The sequence below is a fragment of the Lampetra planeri genome, chromosome 12 (genome assembly GCF_965212315.1).
Source record: "Lampetra planeri chromosome 12, kcLamPlan1.2.h2, whole genome shotgun sequence".
NCBI lineage: Eukaryota > Metazoa > Chordata > Hyperoartia > Petromyzontiformes > Petromyzontidae > Lampetra > Lampetra planeri.
The window spans coordinates 8,064,763-8,083,994 of record NC_136118.1 but is presented as its reverse complement, the minus strand read 5'-3'; the positions used below and the strand labels follow the sequence as shown (position 1 = coordinate 8,083,994).

At 49.1% G+C, this 19,232-nt stretch overlaps 1 protein-coding gene across 2 annotated transcripts in view; it reads right to left on the bottom strand.

The window, feature by feature from the left end:
* LOC144721618 (synaptic vesicular amine transporter-like) overlaps positions 1–17,449 on the bottom strand; it is a 35,386-nt gene extending 17,937 nt beyond the window's left edge. The window contains exons 1-7 of one of the 2 annotated variants that reach the window (XM_078599402.1): positions 17,064–17,449; positions 9,122–9,416; positions 7,310–7,643; positions 5,027–5,085; positions 2,600–2,683; positions 962–1,054; positions 267–356 (exon numbers count right to left, since the gene is read on the bottom strand). In XM_078599402.1, coding sequence (XP_078455528.1) covers positions 267–356; positions 962–1,054; positions 2,600–2,683; positions 5,027–5,085; positions 7,310–7,643; positions 9,122–9,239 — 778 coding nt within the window. In that variant the 5' untranslated portion in view covers positions 9,240–9,416; positions 17,064–17,449. The remainder of the gene's footprint in view (positions 1–266; positions 357–961; positions 1,055–2,599; positions 2,684–5,026; positions 5,086–7,309; positions 7,644–9,121; positions 9,417–17,063) is intronic. The other variant, XM_078599403.1, reaches the window with a different exon arrangement.
* Between the last annotated feature and the right edge of the window lie 1,783 nt (positions 17,450–19,232).

The following is a 19,232-nucleotide window of genomic DNA, read 5'->3' as shown; positions in this document are numbered from 1 at the left end:
TTACCGAAAAAACCTGAAAACCTAAGAATATGTCAGAATTGGCTTAAATGAAGTGACGCCTATGATACACTGGGATCGGACAGTTGCTGCACAGTTTTCTCCTTCGATGGATATAGATTCCCTATTCTGCAGAAATATGACCACTGCTCCCCCGATTGAGTTTCTGTGAAGTTACGGATAGTGGTCACACGACTACCTGAGGTTGTGGTGGGGGGCGGGGGGGGGGGCAATCTTCGTTGCGTGTGCGATGCGCCGGGGCGCTTTACCTCCATCGAACAGCGCCAGCACCGCGAGCACCAGGAATGGCGCCGTCTTGCTGACGAAGGCGTACATCACACTGCCGAAGGGCGGCCCCACTGCAAACGCACAAAGGTCGCTGTCGTCATTGGCGAAATGCGAGCGCTGCGCAGTCCGTCTGTCGTCTGGTCGTGGAACGACGACGATGGGTGCGCATCGATTTATCGACGGCAATTTTTTTTCAAAAAGGCTCACAATGCAACACGTCGTAATATTTTGCGTCACAACTGATGTCCATTTGTTTGTATCATCAACATGCAGCGGACATGGTCTATCCACTGCTGGATTAATGTCTCCGCATGCCTGTGGCCACCGCTCTCGGTGAGCTGATCTCACTGTGCCATCTCTGCGGTGGTCGTCCTCTCATCTTCTCCTTTGGCTGCCATGCCATCACCAGTCTTGTCCATCAATCATCATCATCTTCCCTTCCAAGCCCAGAAACTTTTCTCGGCATTCGGTACGATGTCTCCGAGCGAGCTTGTGTCCCCCATTATCCATGTGCTCATCTTTCTTTCTCTCGGCCCTGTGCTTCCAATCGATGTTTCGTTTTCTAGCAGCACGTGATGTATGTACCGTGTGTTGAACTCCGTTCGCTCCATACGTAGCCAACCGTGCAAACCGTGTGCACTGTGTTACTCCAGGCTGTGTGCGTGCGACTCCTTACCCAGCACCCCCAAGGCCAGACCGCTCAGAGCGATGCCCATAGCATTGCCTCTCTCTTCGTCATCCGGATACACACTCGCCAGCAGACCCATGCCTGCAAAGACAAAGTTCCCCTGTGAAGCCTACATCGACTGTCGTGGCAAGTGCTGTGAGTGAGCGCCGATGATGGCCGGCACGGCGCACGACGGGGAGTTGTGAGTAGCAGTGCACCCGGTCGGCTTTATTTCTTCGGTGCAGATGTTCACACACCACACCAGGAAATCATTTAAGGCCGAGTCTCACCTAGGGGAGACCCAGGACCGGTTTTAATATCACTCGCCGGTGATGTTAGCCGTGGCCGGGAATGGAGTTCGGTTTGTCAGGTTCACTGAACAGTGCACTAACCGCTGCACCGCCACTCCTCATACCATCCACCAGGGCTGAATGCCATCAGGATTTGTCCAGACTGGTGATCCGGAAAATATCTCCACAACAGGCACACCACATCCAGTATACTTCCGCTCACTATGGCCGTGGCGACTAGTCACAGGCCGCCTCCAATCTCTTCGCGACAACAAGTTGCAAAGCTGCACATGGAGCAGAGTGGTCACCATTGTTATTTTGCTACTGACAATTTGGAGACTTAACACCGGCCAATAATCGGCTTTACACTTGCCATTTTGCTTGTCACACCATGCAATTAAATGGTGCCTTGCTCCACAGCCACTGTCTGCCAGGAAGCCAGAACTACAATTTAACCACGGTATGATTGCTGGTATAGGTTTTTTTTTAAATTGCGCCTACCGTGTTCTAAACTTAAATTGTCATTATTATTCCGGGTTTGAAAAATTTGACATCGATGGCTCATATTGTAACAATGCTAATGGTGAAATATTTTTTGAAATATTAACGTGTTTCCCATTGGATTACAGCTACATTCTAGTTTGTATAATGTTAATTTGTAATCTATAAAAAAAAATTCAGATCTGGCCAATGTGCTCATAGCACATTCAGTCATGTCCTGCAATGCATTTCTATTCGTTGTAAGAAAGACGATGGCGTCAGAAAAACAAATCGCAGGAAATTGTCTTAACAACTTAACGAAGAAGGCCCCAAAGTTTGCCTCAAACTAGGTGTGAGAGAGAGAAAAACTAAAACAAATATTACGTGCAGCAAGTTCTGTAAATAAATGAATATATATATGTGTTGCTTGGACACAACTGGAAAACCCATCAGAGAATATGTACCACCTAAGGCAATTAGTTATTGAAGGCTGACTGGGATCATAAATTAAAAGTGGAGGAAAGCATGCCACTGGGAAAATGTTGGCATGTGGTTGGAACCATTGGACCAGCGTTATATAGACACACAAAGACAAAGATCCCCCGTATAGCCTTAACAGACTGTTGGGGAAAGTGCCGTTAGTGAGCACCTATGAAGGCCGGCACGGCACATGAGTGGGTGGGTGGGCAGAACCACGTCCGGCCGCCTTTGTCTCCCCAGTGGCGATATTTACACATCGCACCAGGTACTCATTTGAGGCTGAGTCGACCTAGGGGAGGCCCAGGACCGCTTCAGATAATCGTCACCGGTGTTGGCCTTGAGCGGAAATCGAACAGACAGACGCGAGCTGGACCGTTGATTCATTTTTCTTACACACCGGCCACGGAGGAGCACGAAGAGCCAATGCCTTGCAGAGACCTGGCAAACACCAGCAGCCCGTAGCTCTCGGCGAACGCAAACACTGGGGGAGCGACAGAGAAGGCAGGCGGCGGCGGCGACCGCCAAGTTAACGTGACAAGCGAACGACGCGCGGCGCTTGTCCAGAGGCGTTCGCCGAATGCACAAAGGGGTCGTCGTCGCGCAGACTCGAGATGCGTTTAAGATCGCGTCTTGAGATTCGCTCACGCGTCTCGACGACGTCGCGCAAATCCTCACCGTCGCTTTGGACAATTGCCTCGTGTGACCCCCCCCCCACCCCCCATGCCTGTTTTTCCAATTGTGATGTCACAAGGGTGGGCCGCAGGCCGCCACGCTGCCGCCAGCGAGCCGAGCGAGGCGTCGCAAAGACAAACACAGCTGTTTACACCGGATAGGCCGCACGCGTGGACAAGGGGGGTTGGGGGGGGCAGGCAACAAATAAAAGCCCCCTAAGTACTGGGTTTCAGCCGATGGTTAAGTGCCTTAATTGAACACAATTTAATTACTGTGCCCTCCTCAACAATAATTATAATGCAGGCCAATTACGTCCGTGCATTTTAAAAAATTAAATTGTATCCTACTGGCTGCGCACTGCTATGAGACTTATCCAATTGCAAAAAAAAATTAAGATCATAGTCTACGCAGAATGTATTTATCGAGCTAAGATTTAAATGTAATTATTATTTCTAATGACATTTGAAGTGCTTTTCGGCATGACCCAGCTTATATGAGATGAATACATATCATTGCATTATTTCCTGCATTTAACGCCAATTGAATTCCCTCTGAGTTTTGATTTCAAAGGCGCTTTATATTTATTGGTCCTCTTCCAAGTCGCGTGGCTAGCATGGACGAGTAGAACATGTACCCTCTACAGTCGAGGGCCTCTCTGGAGTTCCCTCTATGGCGCTACAGAGGCGACATGTTAACGACCTCGCGCCTGGTATCAAGGAGGTAGTGGGTTTCATCGATACCCTGATGCCTGCTGTATGTTTGGAGTTTGCGTGTCTCTCTCTCCCCGTCGTCGCGTGGATTTTTCTCCGAGTCCTCCGGGTTTTCCCTCCACATTTAGAATCAACATCACGCGTTTAGAGTATTATTTGGCTGCTGTAAATGTCCACGTGATAAGTCACTTCGTTGAGCTATCATTTGTGGTCAGGTCGCTTCTGCAAAATAGGTAAATAGCTCAGTGGGCCTTACCTGGTAAAATATAACAGTTAAATAGTTCTTCCACCAACAGTGTTGTTAACAACTCATTGCAGGGCTGCACCTTTGTTTATTATCGGTTATATTTATTTCAAATAGCACTTGTATTATGAATATTTAATATCGATTTCCTCTCTCACAGAGGCAGCGCCCTACTTCCAGATTCGCTGTCTTGCCCTAAGCTCTTGTAAAAAAAAATTAAGGCTCGAAGGAAAATAGTTTCCTTAAAATGTGTATCCGTGCCCATTGCCATTGTTATAAAATGTATGCGTCGTGCATTTATCACAGGGGAATCGTCAACCTACAGACACACGACACGTGCAACACGTTCTACTCTTTGTGGACTCCTCTGCAATTGGGATACGTTGGAGAGCTGACGAGTAGAATGCCCGGTGGACAGAGCGTGGCGGGATGCAGTCGCATTTAGACGTCATATCAATCCAAATCATTGCATTAATTCAAGATTTGAAGCTTTCGTGACTGCAAGGATTCATACTCTTTTTTCGGTAAAGTCATGTAGGTAAAAAAAAATAGAAATAATAATAGAAATAAAATTATAAATCACGACGTTTCGGAGGCAACACAAGTCTCCGTCATCAGGTGGGACCTTCACAGCTGAATTTACTGTATTAATACAGCTGTGACGGTCCCACCTGATGATGGAGACTTGTTTGCCTTCGAAACGTCGTGATTTATTATTTTATTTCTATTATTATTGCTATTATTTTTTATTATTTATTTTTTACCTACGTGACTTTACCGAAAAAAATCTAAAAGTACAAATCATTGCAACTGTGAGAATTTAGAGGCGCAGCTCCGCAAGTGCTCGCTCGCGCCACCGCTGGCGGACGGGTCTCCACTCGAGAGAAGCTCTAGGGAGCCCAACTCGGGGGAGTTCTTTGTTCTAAATTGCCACGTTGGCCGGCCGTCTTGGAATACATGTCGCACTGAGCTTGCCCTTAAAAGACGAAGCTTATTAATGTTGCAATCTCTGCTGTTGTCGCAAACACATGGTACAGTGCCGCATTGTACTGTACTACCAAACGTTTGCTGTCGCACAGTTGGCAAAAATGTCAGCAGTGATATGAAGGATTACGTTATCGTATCGACAGACGCGATGTCCGAAGATGTGATGATCTTATCGGTGCAATGGAAAACAGGAGGAGAAACGATAACTTACTTATCGTAGATATGAACATGATGATGAACCCAGCAAAGAGAGGTATCTGGTAACCAACCCTGCAACAAGACAAAAACCATCATCATCATCATCATCATCCATAGCAGCAGCCATCATCAGTCCACTGCTGGACGAATGCTTTTTCAAGCTGTCGTCATCTTTCACGATCCCACGATGTAACTAAAACAACGAATTGTGACCAAGCAACTTAGAATCTTCTGGAATGATGTCCCTATATGAATGCATTGCTCTCATTTGTATTCATGTTTGCAACGCAGCCGAGGACAGTTGCACAAATTGGGCAACCTCAGAACGAGCGATGACACGTTTTTAGCGATGGCGTGTGTTTTAGCGATGTTGCATGTTTAGCGATGTTGCATGGAATGAAACGTGGAGGCCCGACTCTCCGCCTATCTCCCACCACCCTCTCCCCCTTTATTACATCCCGGTGCCTGGAGCCAGGCGCAGTCGCACTACCTGCACACTCGATAGCGACGCCACGATTCACAGCCACGAATTCATCTCATCCTCATAATACGTATGGGTGGTCACTTTAAAGGTAGCTGTCTATTGTTCAAACACAAATTATCTGGCCCGTCTATGGACTAAGCCGCTGGTTTGGCGCGTACGCAAAACCGAATGCGCCGCCATCGTCCCAGCCTGGGTGAAGAAGTCGGTTCTCGCCAGAGGAAGTCCGGCACCGCGGCACCGCGTTTCGCTTTTCATCGACAAGGGCGGCTAAATAATGGTTTTACGTCCGGATTAAAGTCATAGCTAGTCGAGATACCATACCCAGGGCCTCGCAGTGAACGGCTTGACAACGTAAGAGACTGGAACCACAAAGATGTGGCTCTTCTTCGGCATATTGGCACAAGGCGGTAGAAAGTGGAAGCAAATCACGAAATGTGCAGTGGACACTTACGGGCTCTCTGCTCGTGGATGTTGATAATGACCATTCCCGGGTAATATGCCACTTTGTGACGATGCTAAGGACTAGCCATAGATTTAAAGTGTCTGAAATGTACGCCTGAAATCGTGCAACTGCACCCCCCCCCCTCCACTAAACTTAACTTGAAAGAGAAAGACAACAAAGCTTTGGTTATAACCTCAGATTAGCACGGTTGGCTACGTACGCGACGAAAGAAGTTCAACATACGTACATAAACATTTATGGTATCTGCAAACGCTGAAACAAATGTTTGCAGCCCTAATTGTTCCATAAAGTGTCTGCAAGCGCCAGAGCGGGTTCACTGAGAGAGAAGTCCAATGAGAGATGGAAGAAATACCTTGATTTTGACGTCCATTTATTGTCATATCAAGTTGCAAGTTTTTTGCGTTTAACCGGGTGAGAACTCAAAGAGTCCAGGACGAGTCTCATTGCCAAGAGTGCCCTGGGGTGCGTTAGACTGCCAGGAAGGGGACGATGATTGCTGCCGAGTGTAACATCCCCAATTGAGTGATCGGCAGTGTAATCTTCAAACACGGCAAGTTTTTGTTCGCCCTGGCGAATGTCGTCAGGAGTTCTTCAGCGGACGGCGAGCGGTAATAACCGGGGCGGCCGCTCGATTCCAACCGTGAACCTCTGCAACTGGCGTCGATCGAGTCGCCTCAGGGCGACACCACCCGCCCTGTCACCAGACGACGAAAGTGGAAATCTTTCTGGAGCCACGCACAAGTGCTTTTTTTTCTCAGCTGGGAAACCAATTGATCGCCGGTGGCGCGGTATGAGGCCAGCCTTTCCGAAAATCTCCGCCTAGATGCTTAACGTTGAAGATCCAGCAAAAGAACGGCGTGGCCTCTCCATGTCTCACAGACGCCGGACTGAACTTAACTAGCGACCTCAGACACCATCAGATGGGTTTTCAAACTCAAAATACGCGCGGTTATGATAATCTGCATTCATATTGCACCATTATTCCAAAGACTCCAAGTGGCTTGCTGCTCACGAGTTTTGCTGAACTCCACTTCCAAAACACATCGTATAGCATCGCGAGAGAAAATAAGGAGGCCGATTGCCTTAAACTATTTTGTCGCTGTATTAAAAGATGAATGAAAATGATTCGCTTCCAATATCTAACAATATTCTGGGTTAACAGACCTATGGATACAATGGTACACTAATCACCTCAAAACGAATTTCTAGGACCAATAAGAGACTTGCATTTATCTCGTTTGAGGTCTTTCAATGCAATAAATGAGAGTGACAAAAGATGGCGACGATGACGTAGACAATAACGCCGATGGGCCGTCGAGTCCGCCGGCGAACCAGCCGAGTGACCCCACCGGTTGGTGAGCAGGCCGATGAACGGGTTGGCCACGAGCTGCACGGTGGCCTTGGACGCGAAGAGCAGGCCCACGCGCACGTTCTCATCCGACAGGTCCACGTTGGAGCCCTCCTCGCATTTGCTCGGCCCCTCAGTCCCGTTCGCGACCTCCGACCTCGTCCCGCCGGGGGTCGGGAGGTCGTGAGCCCCCGACGCTGGGAGCGAAGCCGCCTGCGTGCGTTGACTTTGGACGGGATGGGTGGGTCGCGATGCGAGCCCTGGAGTCGGAGACGGCTGGGCCTGCGTGGCGTTGTGGTTATCGATGGAGTAGAGGTAGCTGGGGATGATTGGCACTGCGGGTGCAAATGAGCGGTTGCGGTGTAGGGCACAGAGAGGTTTCCAACGTCAATAATAGCACTTAAACAAGGGCACCTAATGAATGATAGTAACGTAGAGTTCTTTTGTCAAGTGGCTGCTGGATGAAGGCCTCCCCGTGGCATATTTTTTGCGTTTGTTTGACCATACTTCACCACCCTGGTCAGTGCATGTTGGGTGAATGAGATATCCCAAGATCGGTTCCAGATATTGCTCACCACTGATGTTAGCTGTGGCCGGGAATCAAACTCATGTGGCGTGATTCGTAGCACAGCGCGCTGACAACAGCACCACCGCTTCATCATGACCTGCACTGATCTAAATCTTGTTTTAAAGCTTTCGTGACTGCAGGAATGCATACTCTTTGGGTCTTTCGGTAAAGTACTGATCTAGGCCAGAGGAGATATTATAATTAGACCTCAGGTGAGCTCATGAGTAAAACTTTAGTTATCCTTTCCTCCATAGAATGGGCACTGTGGTGGAGAGATGTGAACTATCTTGCCTGGTGTACAGGAGGTTGTGGGTTCGATCCGACCCTGACGCCTGCTGTATATTTGGAATTGACATGTTCTCCTCGTGCATGCGTGGATTTTTCTTCGGGTCCTCCGATTTTTCCCTCCACATTTAGAATCAACACGCGTTTACAGTATTTGGCTGCTGTAAATTTGCACGTGATGAGCTACTTCGTTGGGCTATCATTTGTGGCCAGGTCGCTTCTGAAAAAGAGCTGTATAGCTGGTAAAATATATTTTATAGTTCAAGTTGCCCTGAATTAATTTGGTGGTGGTGAAAGAGTTTGAGCCCCCACTCCTTACGCCCGTGCTGGGCCAATGAGGGAGGACAGATGAAATGTTCTCAACAGGGAGGAGATTCTTATCCTGCACTGATGGTGGTAGTGGCAATAGTAGTGGCGGTCGTGGTAGGGGTGGTGGCAGTAGTGGTAGCAGTATTGGTGGTGGAGGCGGCAGTAGTGGGGGCAGTGGTGGTGGTAATGGGAGTAGTGGTGAAGGTAGTCGTGGTGGTGGTAGTGGTGGTAGTGGCAGTAGTGATGATGGTAGTGGTGGTGATGGTAGTCGTGGTGGTGGTAGTGGTGGTAGTGGCAGTAGTGATGATGGTAGTGGTGGTGATGGTAGTCGTGGTGGTGGTAGTGGTGGTAGTGGTGGTGGTAGTGGTGGTGGCAAGGTTAAGGTGGTAGTGGCAAGGTTAAGGTAGTGGCGGTAGTGGCAATAGTGGTGATGGTAGTGGTGGTAGTGGCAGTAGTAGTGGTGGGAGTATTAGTGGTGGGAGTAGTGGTGATTGTAGTGGTGGTGATGGTAGTGGTACTGTTGGCAGTAGTGGTGATGGTAGTGGTGGTGGCGGTAGTAGTGGTAGTGGTGGTAGTGGCAGTAATTGGAGTAGTGGTTAAGGTAGTGGCGGTAGTGGTGGTGGCGTTGCCAATCGCGGCGCTGGCACCCACCCACCACCGTGAGCAGCATGTTGTCCAGGAGGAGCGCCACGGACACGATGACGAGGATGAGCTTCCTCGAGCGATGGCTTTCGCGCATCTCGCTGAACCAGCCGCTGATTGCGCCCATGGCCACGGCACGAGCGGGGTTCCCGCTGCGCCCTCCTGCACGCCCCCCACGTGCACTAGCGGTGCGCTAGCGGTGCGCCAGCGGTGCGCTAGCGGTGCACGGCGATGCCGGCAGGGGTCGCGCAGAGCGGCGGGCTGGATCCTCGCGGGCGCTCGTGAGCCTGACAAGAGGAATGTGCTGGGGATTAAAATAAAACAATTATTGATAACCCACTTTTGTTTTAATCGTCAACTAGTTCATGATGGCTGTCTTTGCCACGCAAAAGTTTTCAATGAATATAATAATGAAGCTGAGATGATTTTTTACAAAAATGATTTTATCTACGATCAGACACAAACAACTACTCCATACACCATGGGACCTCCTTTGCCAGTACCAAAATATGAGAATAGGTTTTCCCCTTTTTTCTGGCAACAAAACAGGTGTTGAGATGTTAAAACACCAAACTGAAACCTTTTGCAAGGAATCATGTCCGCATTAACCACAATACTTGTGGTCAGAATGCAAACAAAAAAACACTCTGATAATATATGCATTGTCCTTGAAACTGATTGGTCCACGCCAGAGACAGCTTTCTTTCGAGCCTCGTCTCAAACGGTGTTAGATCAGAGGACTCCAAAAAGGCGTATTTTACATATTATTATTATTTTATTATATTTATTGTATCCCATGGAGATGGAGCAACGGAATCGGTCCGTGCTATTGTATATGTTGCGTTTATTAAAATTAATGAAATATGAATAAAATAAAGCAAGTAATTTTATTGATTAAAACTATGTTCAAAATATGTTAATGTTAACGTTCTTTCAGTGTAAATGTTATTATACGTGTTTAAGTTTAATTAAAGATGATTGTGATTTTTTAAATATATGAATATTTACGTCGCTTGTGATTATGATGCAATTAGCAAGTGATTTGTATTAGTCTCTCTCGTTGTTTAGGAGTATTGATTATAAATATAATTTATTATAATTATTATAATTGATTCAAATTATCAATCGTGATACTCCATTGGAACCTCCTTTGCCAGTAGCAAAATATGATAATTGTTTTTTACCCTTTTATCTGGCAACAAAACTGACACCTTTTTTTACAAGGAGTCATGTTTGCATTGACCACAACAATTACGCGTGTAATCACGTCAAGCCTCCGGATTCAGATCTCACCGCAAGATGCAGTTCTCGTAATTAAGACAACGATGCACGAGTTTGGAAAGAAGCACTCAGACCCTTCTTTAATCCCAGCAACTTTAATATCAACTTACTCCAACATCCAAAACACTTATCATCAGAGACAACGACAGTACCCATGCAAATATACGTACTCATCAATCCGTACTGGATGATCATAAAAGCATCAATGGTCAAATCTCACGATCCCGTGATTGAATAAAACAATAGGCTAGTGCATCACAGTAACGCGACGATGCACAATTAATTTGTCACGGTGTAATTTTCGATTTAAAGCTTTCGTGATTGCAGGGACTCATCTTCTTGGTTCTTTCGGTAAAGTCACGTAGAAGGGAAATAATAAAATAATACAAATAAAACATATTAAAATACAATTCTCACGACGTTTCGGTCACAACGCAAGCAGCCGTCCTCAGGTGAAGAACAGGTCTGACAGACGCTGCCTTTCCGACAGACCTGTTCTTCACGTGAGGTCGGCTGCTTGCGTTGTGGACGAAACGTCGTGAGAATTGTATTTTATCATGTTTTATTTTTATCATTTTATTATTTCCCTTCTACGTGACTTTACCGAAAGAACCAAGAAGATGGTCACGGTGTGTGATGCGTGCAAGCTGAGACTCTCCATGGCACGCAACCTGTGCAAGGTACAGTTACAAATGATGAGCGGGTGTGAAGTTAACGTTCCATCTTCTATCTTCTTTCTTCCCGAAAAATACCTCCAGGCCCACAACGATGTTCTGGAACGACAGGCTCCATCCACAGCTGGAGTGTGCTCACGGCTCTCGACCGTTAGCCGCTGCCCACTCGCAGGGAGCCTGCACGCCAGGCTAGATCTGCAGCTGGAGCACGCTGGCTGCGGCCACTGCTGGTCCAGCACGCTGCCTGTCAGCCGTCGCCTGCCTCGCCACAACCTCGCATGTCCCCCCCGCTGTGCAAGCAGCCTGGACGACCACGCTCACTCTGCAGGCCTCTCCACAACTCATGTAATACCGGTCACTTGCTCGACAGTCAACTTTTCCGAGCCTACAGCTTGGACAATATTCCTGTGCGCACTCAATGTTAATGTTAAGCACGCCCCTCGTGCATTCGTCCGGTCAATCTTAGTTCACCTTTTGTTCTGGCTGCCTGGATACCTCGTCGCCCATCAGTCATCCCAAGACTTATGTGGACAGATTTCTGACCCGTAGAAGCTGACCCCCGGGTGTGTTGTGTGTGGATGTGTCTACGGGGAGCGGTAGTGTAGCGGTCAGCGCACTCCACTCCGAACCTGGCGACCCGAGTTCGATTCCAGCTCACGGCCAACACCGGTGACGATGATCTGAACCGGTTCCTGGGCCTCCCCTAGGTCGACTCAGCCTCAAATTAGTACCTTGTGTAATGTATAAACATCGCCACTGGTGAGACAAAGGCGGCCGGGCGTGGTGTTAGCCACATACCCCATCGTGTGCCGTGCCGGCCTTTATAGGTGCTCACTAACAGTACTTGCCCCTACAGTCTGTTAAGGCTACACGGGGCCCATTCTATGTTGGTCAAACGGCCTCCCTCCTTCCCTCTCTGGGTTGTCTCTTGTTGTCCCCTCTCCCATTGAGGCTGGTCAGCCGAGTTCCATTCCCCCTTCAATGCAGCGGCGGTTGTCTGCTCTGGCCATGAAGCAGCAGCAGCGGTGCGCTCCTTTGGCCTCCGTCGTCTCAAGGGAGGGGTGTCACAGACCCGCGTCACTGGACATAATCAGCCCAAGCCATCAGGCCTGTTGTTCAACTTCTTCATTTGAATGCTAATTAGTTTGGCCTCTGTTTACGCTCAGGATGCACTCGATCCTCATGTATGTCTACAAAAAAACGATTACACCGAGAATAGGCAATTTCTCACTTAATATAAAAACAAATTTGGAAAAAGGCAGATACTGTATACAACAGTGCGCAGATTTTCGATGGTTCGATACGTCACGAGGATGCGAGAGCTGGTGACAGCTTGGGGGATGACTTCACTCAGCAGTAGATAGATGTTGGCTGATGATTATCATGATCCTGACTTCATTGTACCCACTGGACATGACGCGCTTTCGAAGGTTGCTATAGTTTCACTGCAGGTGGTTGCACGATCAACGAAACGATCCACCGACTTCACACAGTCGTGCTGCTTACCACACGCCACACGCGTCTGGCTGTCGAACTTCGTTCGCACCGTACGTAGCCAACCACGCTAATCGGAGGTGCGTGGGAAGGGACTACGAACCAAACACAAAAATAAGTTCTAAAGAAATTAGTTTTCAATCTAGATTTTAAGACGCACAGCTCCACCCGCCCGAACCCACACCACTGCCCAAGATGTACCCAAGTTGTACACCAGACCAGAGGTCGCAAACGGGTTTTGATTCCTTACCCGTACCCGTACCCGGCCGCACCAGGGTCGCAAACGGGTACCCGATACCCGGCCGGGTACGGGTAGCCGGGTATCGGGTAGGGTACGGGTATCGGGTACCCGGTTGCGACCTCTGCCCCAGACGCAATACCAACCCAACTTACATGCGTTTTCATCATGCCAGGAACATCGCAATTTTAGTTTTTACCAGAAAACATCGGGCCCTCTTTAATCAAACCTGCGGCACCAACCTCTCTCCATCAACTGAAACTACCCCTGTGAGGGCTTGAAAGCGGGACACCCCTTTCAAAACACCAGCACGCCCTATACTCAGAACTTTCAACATTATAGCCGAGGGGGAAAAAAAAGTCCATCTTGCCTAACTGGAGAAAGACCATGGAGACACCGGCGTAGCACCGTGCTAGCCCACGCGGGCATCCAACACCTGTGCCAGGCACTCCATGGGGAAAGAAAAGGATTCTAGATTTGAAGCTTTCGTGACTGCAAGGATTCATATTTTTAGGTTTTTTCGGTAAAGTCACGTAGGTAAAAAATAAAAATTAATAAAAGTAAAATATAATAAAAAATCACGACGTTTCGGAGGCAACACAAGCTTCCGTCTTCAGGTGGAACCAGCTATATCGTGCTGTGACGGTTCCACCTGAAGACGGAAGCTTGTGTTGCCTCCGAAAGCGTCGTGATTTTTAGTTTATTTTTTATTTTACTTTTATTTTTTACCTACGTGACTTTACCGAAAAAACCTAAGAATATGAAAGAAAAGGAGTTTGAGGCCAGGTCGTGGGTCCCACCACATCCTTGCCAAGCCTACAACGAGAGGAACATTGGAGAGGTCCCTGGGACGCGATATGGGAGCGGGCAGGGGGTGGGGGTATGGGGGGGGCTCCTCCCTATCCTCCACTTCTTATTTTTACTTTCGTCAGTTGAGAGAAGATTGATGCGTCGCCAACCAACACATCAAACCTCGTGTGTGGCGTTACCTGCTATAATCACCCAGAAATATCTGTCCGTCCCGCCCGTGACGTCACTCTACATGAGGCCCCCGCGTGACGTCACTCCACAGGAGGCCCACCTCTCGCGTGACGTTACTCCACATGGGGCAACCCCCCCCCCCTCTCTTTAATAACCACGAGCTGAACAATTTTTCTATTTAATATTTCAGATTTACTGCAATACACATCCGTCCTTGGACGGGCAAAAAAGCTGGACTATGACGTATAGTCTGTCGCTTTTGCCTCCCCCCCCCCTACTCCTCGCCACACCCCATCTCCCCAGAGAATGCTGATCAATGTCCCCCCTCCCCTCCATCAACACAACCCCCACACCGCGCCTGTCGGAGAGAACAATGTTCAGGCTCCTAGACAATGTTCAGGCTCCTAGACAATGTTCAAGCACCCACAAGTCTCCCCACCCCCTCGCGTGTTTTATGTCTTTCTCCCCACAGAAATCATCGGCGCGTTGTCTCGGTGCTTCTGCACTTTCAGAATAAATATATAAAAACGTGAAGAACAGTGCATTGCTCCAGTGACTTTCTAATAACAATAATAATACATTATTACTTCATGGACAATAAGCTGATGTGGAGCTACCACGATGTGGACTGGCCTATATTACTTTGAGTGACTCTTTGCCATTTTTCGTGCGCTATTTTGTATATATTTGTTTACATTTCCCAACAAACGATGAAAGCGCTTGTGCATTAGTTATGAACACGGAAACGTGAACACAAACGAAACTGCAGGATGAAGCTATAGTTTTATGGATGAAGGAAGGTATAGTGTTGCTTAAAAACTGGTCAAATTGATCAAACAATTTCACCCAACCGACAGTCAGTAAGGCTACAGTATTTAAAATAATATATATTATGCATACGCGTCTGGCCCTGGGAGATGCCCATCCGTTTGGCTGGCTTTAGTTTGGTTTGCATGCGTCTGCTGCAAACGAAACACTTGTGGATTCAAACACGTGCTGGGAACGCGTCACAGAATCCACGCGTGTGCGTGGGTTTGCGCGTCACTTGTATAACCGTTCGCTTGCAGACACAGCCCGAGGGAGAAACTTTCCTAAAATGAGATGGGAGTAAGAGGGGTAGCAAATCCCCCCCCCCACCCCTTAGAACCGTCACTACTTGCTTGTAAGAGGCAGATGTTTTTGTACCAATGGACATAAGTGAATGTTCGCACATGCTGCGTACTTGCTAGAGGGCCAGCAAAACCAGTCTCTGTGTCTTTGTAAAGAGAATAGGCATTGCACACTTATAAAAAGCTACACAAGGCTATCTTTTTTTTTAAACGTATGGTATGTCAACAGTTGCACATGTAGGCGTGGTTAAAATTGCCATCTGGTAAAATGGCTCGTGAATGATGTTTTATTATGGACGGCGTCCTTAATTTATTTTGCGCGAATCCTGTGACCCACGTACACGAACAAAGATACCCACAGACACGCGATGCATAGAACCATCCGCATATTGTTCAAACGCACACACATCGGCGCCAAGTGTGTGGATTGGTAGATTTTTGTTACCGTCGCCTTCTGTGCATTTACTATAGAGGAACTCATTTATACCGTACGAGAGAGCACTGAATACTGAGACAAGCCTCCTTCAGTATACCTTGACTGTTATTCCAACTATTTAAACGAAACAATGTTTTAGTTTACCAGGTAAGACCCACTCGGCTATAAAGCCTCTTTTTTTCAGAAGCAATCTCGCCACAAATGATACCTCAACGAAGTGGCCTATCCCTATCATGGAGAAATGTATTGCAGCCAAACAATTTAAACGCGTGATGTTGATTCTAAATGTGGAGGGGAAAACCCGGAGGACCCGGAGAAAAAAATCCACGCGACCACGGGGAGAGAGACGTGCAAGCTCCGAATATACAGCAGCAGCAGGCGTCAGGGTCGGGATCAAACCCACGACCTCCTGCATACCAGGCGAGGTAGTTAACATCTCGCCACCGTGGCGCCCAAATCACGCTGGATACGCAAAAAGTCGCAAGCTTGTAAGCAGTTCAACAGGGTGGACCTTGGAGAGTCCTTGAATGAGTGACCCACATGTACAAACAGGTTGTCATCGGCGGAGACTGTGGGGCTACGTTGTGGCCAGCAGAGGGCAATGCAGCTAAATCCATTGTTGCCCTGTACTTCTATGCCCCCCCCCCATCGCATCGGTTACCTGCATTCACCAACCCGCACGAGGCGTGGTCACAACCATGCACGTCGGAGGGAGGCCGTCATCCAGCAGTGGAGCGGCAAAAGGGCCTGCCATATGGAGACGTACCTTGCAGGCAGTCACGACGCTCGAACACAGCGGCAGCGTGACGGTACACGTTCATCTTTTAGGTGAAAGTGGACAATGAACTGTCCACTTAGGTGGTGGAGCGGGTGGTGGAGCGGGTGGTGGAGCGGGTGGTGGAGCGGGTGGTGGAGCGGGTGGTGGAGCGGGTGGTGGAGCGGGTGGTGGAGCGGGTGGTGGAGCGGGTGGTGGAGCGGGTGGTGGAGCGGGTGGTGGAGCGGGTGGTGGAGCGGGTGGTGGAGCGGGTGGTGGAGCGGTGAGCGCGCCGCGCTACGAGCCCGGCGACCCGAGTTCGATTCCCGCTTACGGCGAGAACCAGTGACGAATATTTGAATAAGTTCTGGACCACTTCTAGGTCGACTCAGCCTCAAATTAGTAGCTGGTGCGGTGTGTAAACATCGCCAATCGGGAGACAAAGGTGGTCGGGCGTGGTGCTGGCCCCTAACCCCTCGTGTACGGTTCCTGCCTTCATAGGTGCTCGCTAACAGCACTTGCCCCAAGTCTATTAAAGGCTACAGGGGGGTCTTTGTCTTTGTCTTGCAGGCCTATAATCCAGTGCCTTAATGTCAGCCAAAATAGTCCGCAGTGATGCTCCGGGAGCTATTTTGGCCACTCCACATCTATAGTTTGCCCGCATTATACTGCACCTTTTTTGTTGTTGTTACAAACCTGTTCATAGCATTATAGGAATACAATATGAAGTTAAATCGTTGAGAATGATTGTGGATATGCCTACATTGTCCAGTACTCTCTAGTGGTAGTGCCTTACGCCGATACTCATCATTCCCTCCAAGCGAGCCTCGCAGCTTTCCCGACAATACCTCTAAAGAGTCGAGATTATCCTTATTTAAACAAAAAAAATCTTATAAGAGTGAACGCTGGTGCTGTGTATTATCAAGTGTAAAATTTGTTGCACGATCGCTCCTGAATTCAGCTTAGCAAGTTATCGTCACGTACCTTTAAACGTCGCCGCTTGACGCGCGTGTGTGCTTCGGTCAGACGGCTGCTGATCTGTTGCTGCAAGAAGTTCACAGGGTAATATACTGGCCCATTACTAGCTACCCCCTGCCCACCACCCCCCTCTCACAAGTTTGTATTTTTTAAACAATAAAACAGTGATAGTACGAAATCTCAACACCCCATTTCCGCAGCCTGGAAAGGACCTCAGCGCGGCCCTGAGTTTACCCGTTTGATATTTTCGGGAAGACTTCACGACCGATGTCGTTAATGACTGATGATAGCGCTGGAGGAGGGGGGGGGAATCCTGTCTACGGATCCGCGCCCCTTGGGTCCGCGCGTGGCTCCAGGAGTCAATCGACACTGGCCGCAAATGACTGATGGTCCCCAAATATAACCGGCAGCCCAAAGTCAATTGACCCCACCCCCAGCTCCCGCATCTAACCCCCCACCCACGTCCTGCCCGTTCACCGTGTTGTTCATCTGCCCCCTTCTTGCTCGGCCTTCATTCACGCGAAGAGCAGGAGGAGGCGAGGCGCTCGTGGCTGTAAGCGAGATACCACGAAACAACAGCTCCAAATACAGCCCCCTCCCTCCCTAACCCCCACAGCCCCCACCCCACCACTCGCCGCCCCACCCCCACCCATCCCATCGCTCGCCACCAACCTCAGCGAGGCAACAATCTGATCACGACTCGAGCAATAACGCGTTATCGTGACGCACTTTGTGGTAGCCGAATGCCTAATCTCGTAGAAGCCACTCTCCGCTCCTCTTCCCCCAGACGCAGCCCACCCGCCGTCTCTCCCGCCCCTCTGTGCAACTGCCCTTTATTCTCTTTTTATTAAAAGCGTTTATCTCTCATTCGTGTATAAATCATCAGTCCCACGCCCCCCCCCCCCAAAAAAAAGCAATTATCTCACGCACGGTCACATGCGTCATTATTAGGGACGCGTGCTTGTTTGTTCGTGCGACGTCGTGATTTGTCAATCCCACTGCTTGATGAATGCCTCCACACACGCAGTTTCGGTCAAGGAGGAGGAGGGGGGGGGGGGAGTTGGTTGACCATACTTCACCAGGGTGGTCATCTGTGCGGTAGGGTGAGTTGGTGAAAGCGTAGTGGCGTGGGACCAGGATTCGAAGTTCAGAATCCAGTCCAGTATCTCGCTCTTCACCGATGTTCATCGTGGCCGGGAATCAAACTGCGGTGGTGCAGTGCGTCGACCACTGCTTCCAACCCAGTAGTGCATTGCGGAGGAACACGGCCGCGTGTTGTGTTTGAGTCACGTGTGGAATAAGGGTGAGCGAACACGTGCTTACTACGCTCTGAGCGTGTGTAATTGATTACCGCCCGGATTCAAACCCAAGTCCTCGGCGTTGACGGCTCCGTGCTCTCATCTCCTGCTGAGTCTTGACGCCCACGGCGGGCATGGTTTCTATTTGTCACGAGACGTATTTGTATTTGCTATTCAACTGCGGTTAATTGAGTTTCAGAGGATGAACGCTGCTGATTATAAGGAGTCACTTTTTCCATTTAGCGGTTTCAGCTCGGTAAAGAGAGAAAGAGCTGGGAGCCGTAGATGTACACGTAACGCGGCCTTAGCGACGCTGATGAAGGGGCCTCCTCGCCTCTCGCATGGCTCGTAGTGTGGGGTGATTTGACCATACTTCACCACGCCGGCCAATGCTGGCTGTGAATGCGGTGCGTGTGGACGTGGCATCACACAGGCGCAGTTACGACAACGAATCGCGCTGCTCTTCCCGCTGCTGCCCACCACGTGGAACCCGCAGCCTGGAGCACCTCGTGGTGCATTGTGGTCGCCCATGCAATCACTGTCCAGGCTCAGACCGACGAAGCTTCCGAAATCTGACGAGATCGGCTGAATTCCGGGTGGTTTACTCGTAAGCGCGCGGTGATCTATACATTGGTGATCGAATCGATGAATAGAGTTACAAATGGCGGGTGTCATTTGGGGAAAATATTTAACAACCGCAATGTCTCTGCGAGCTCCACTTGCATATCGCTGGGGTGGCTCAGAGATAGAGAGTTGTAATAGCCGTGGTGAGTTGGTGGAATCATCCCCGGTACCAATGACTGCACAAAAGGCCCAATTTTTCGATTTAAAGCTTTCGTGACTGCAGGGATTCATATTCTTGGTTCTTTCGGTAAAG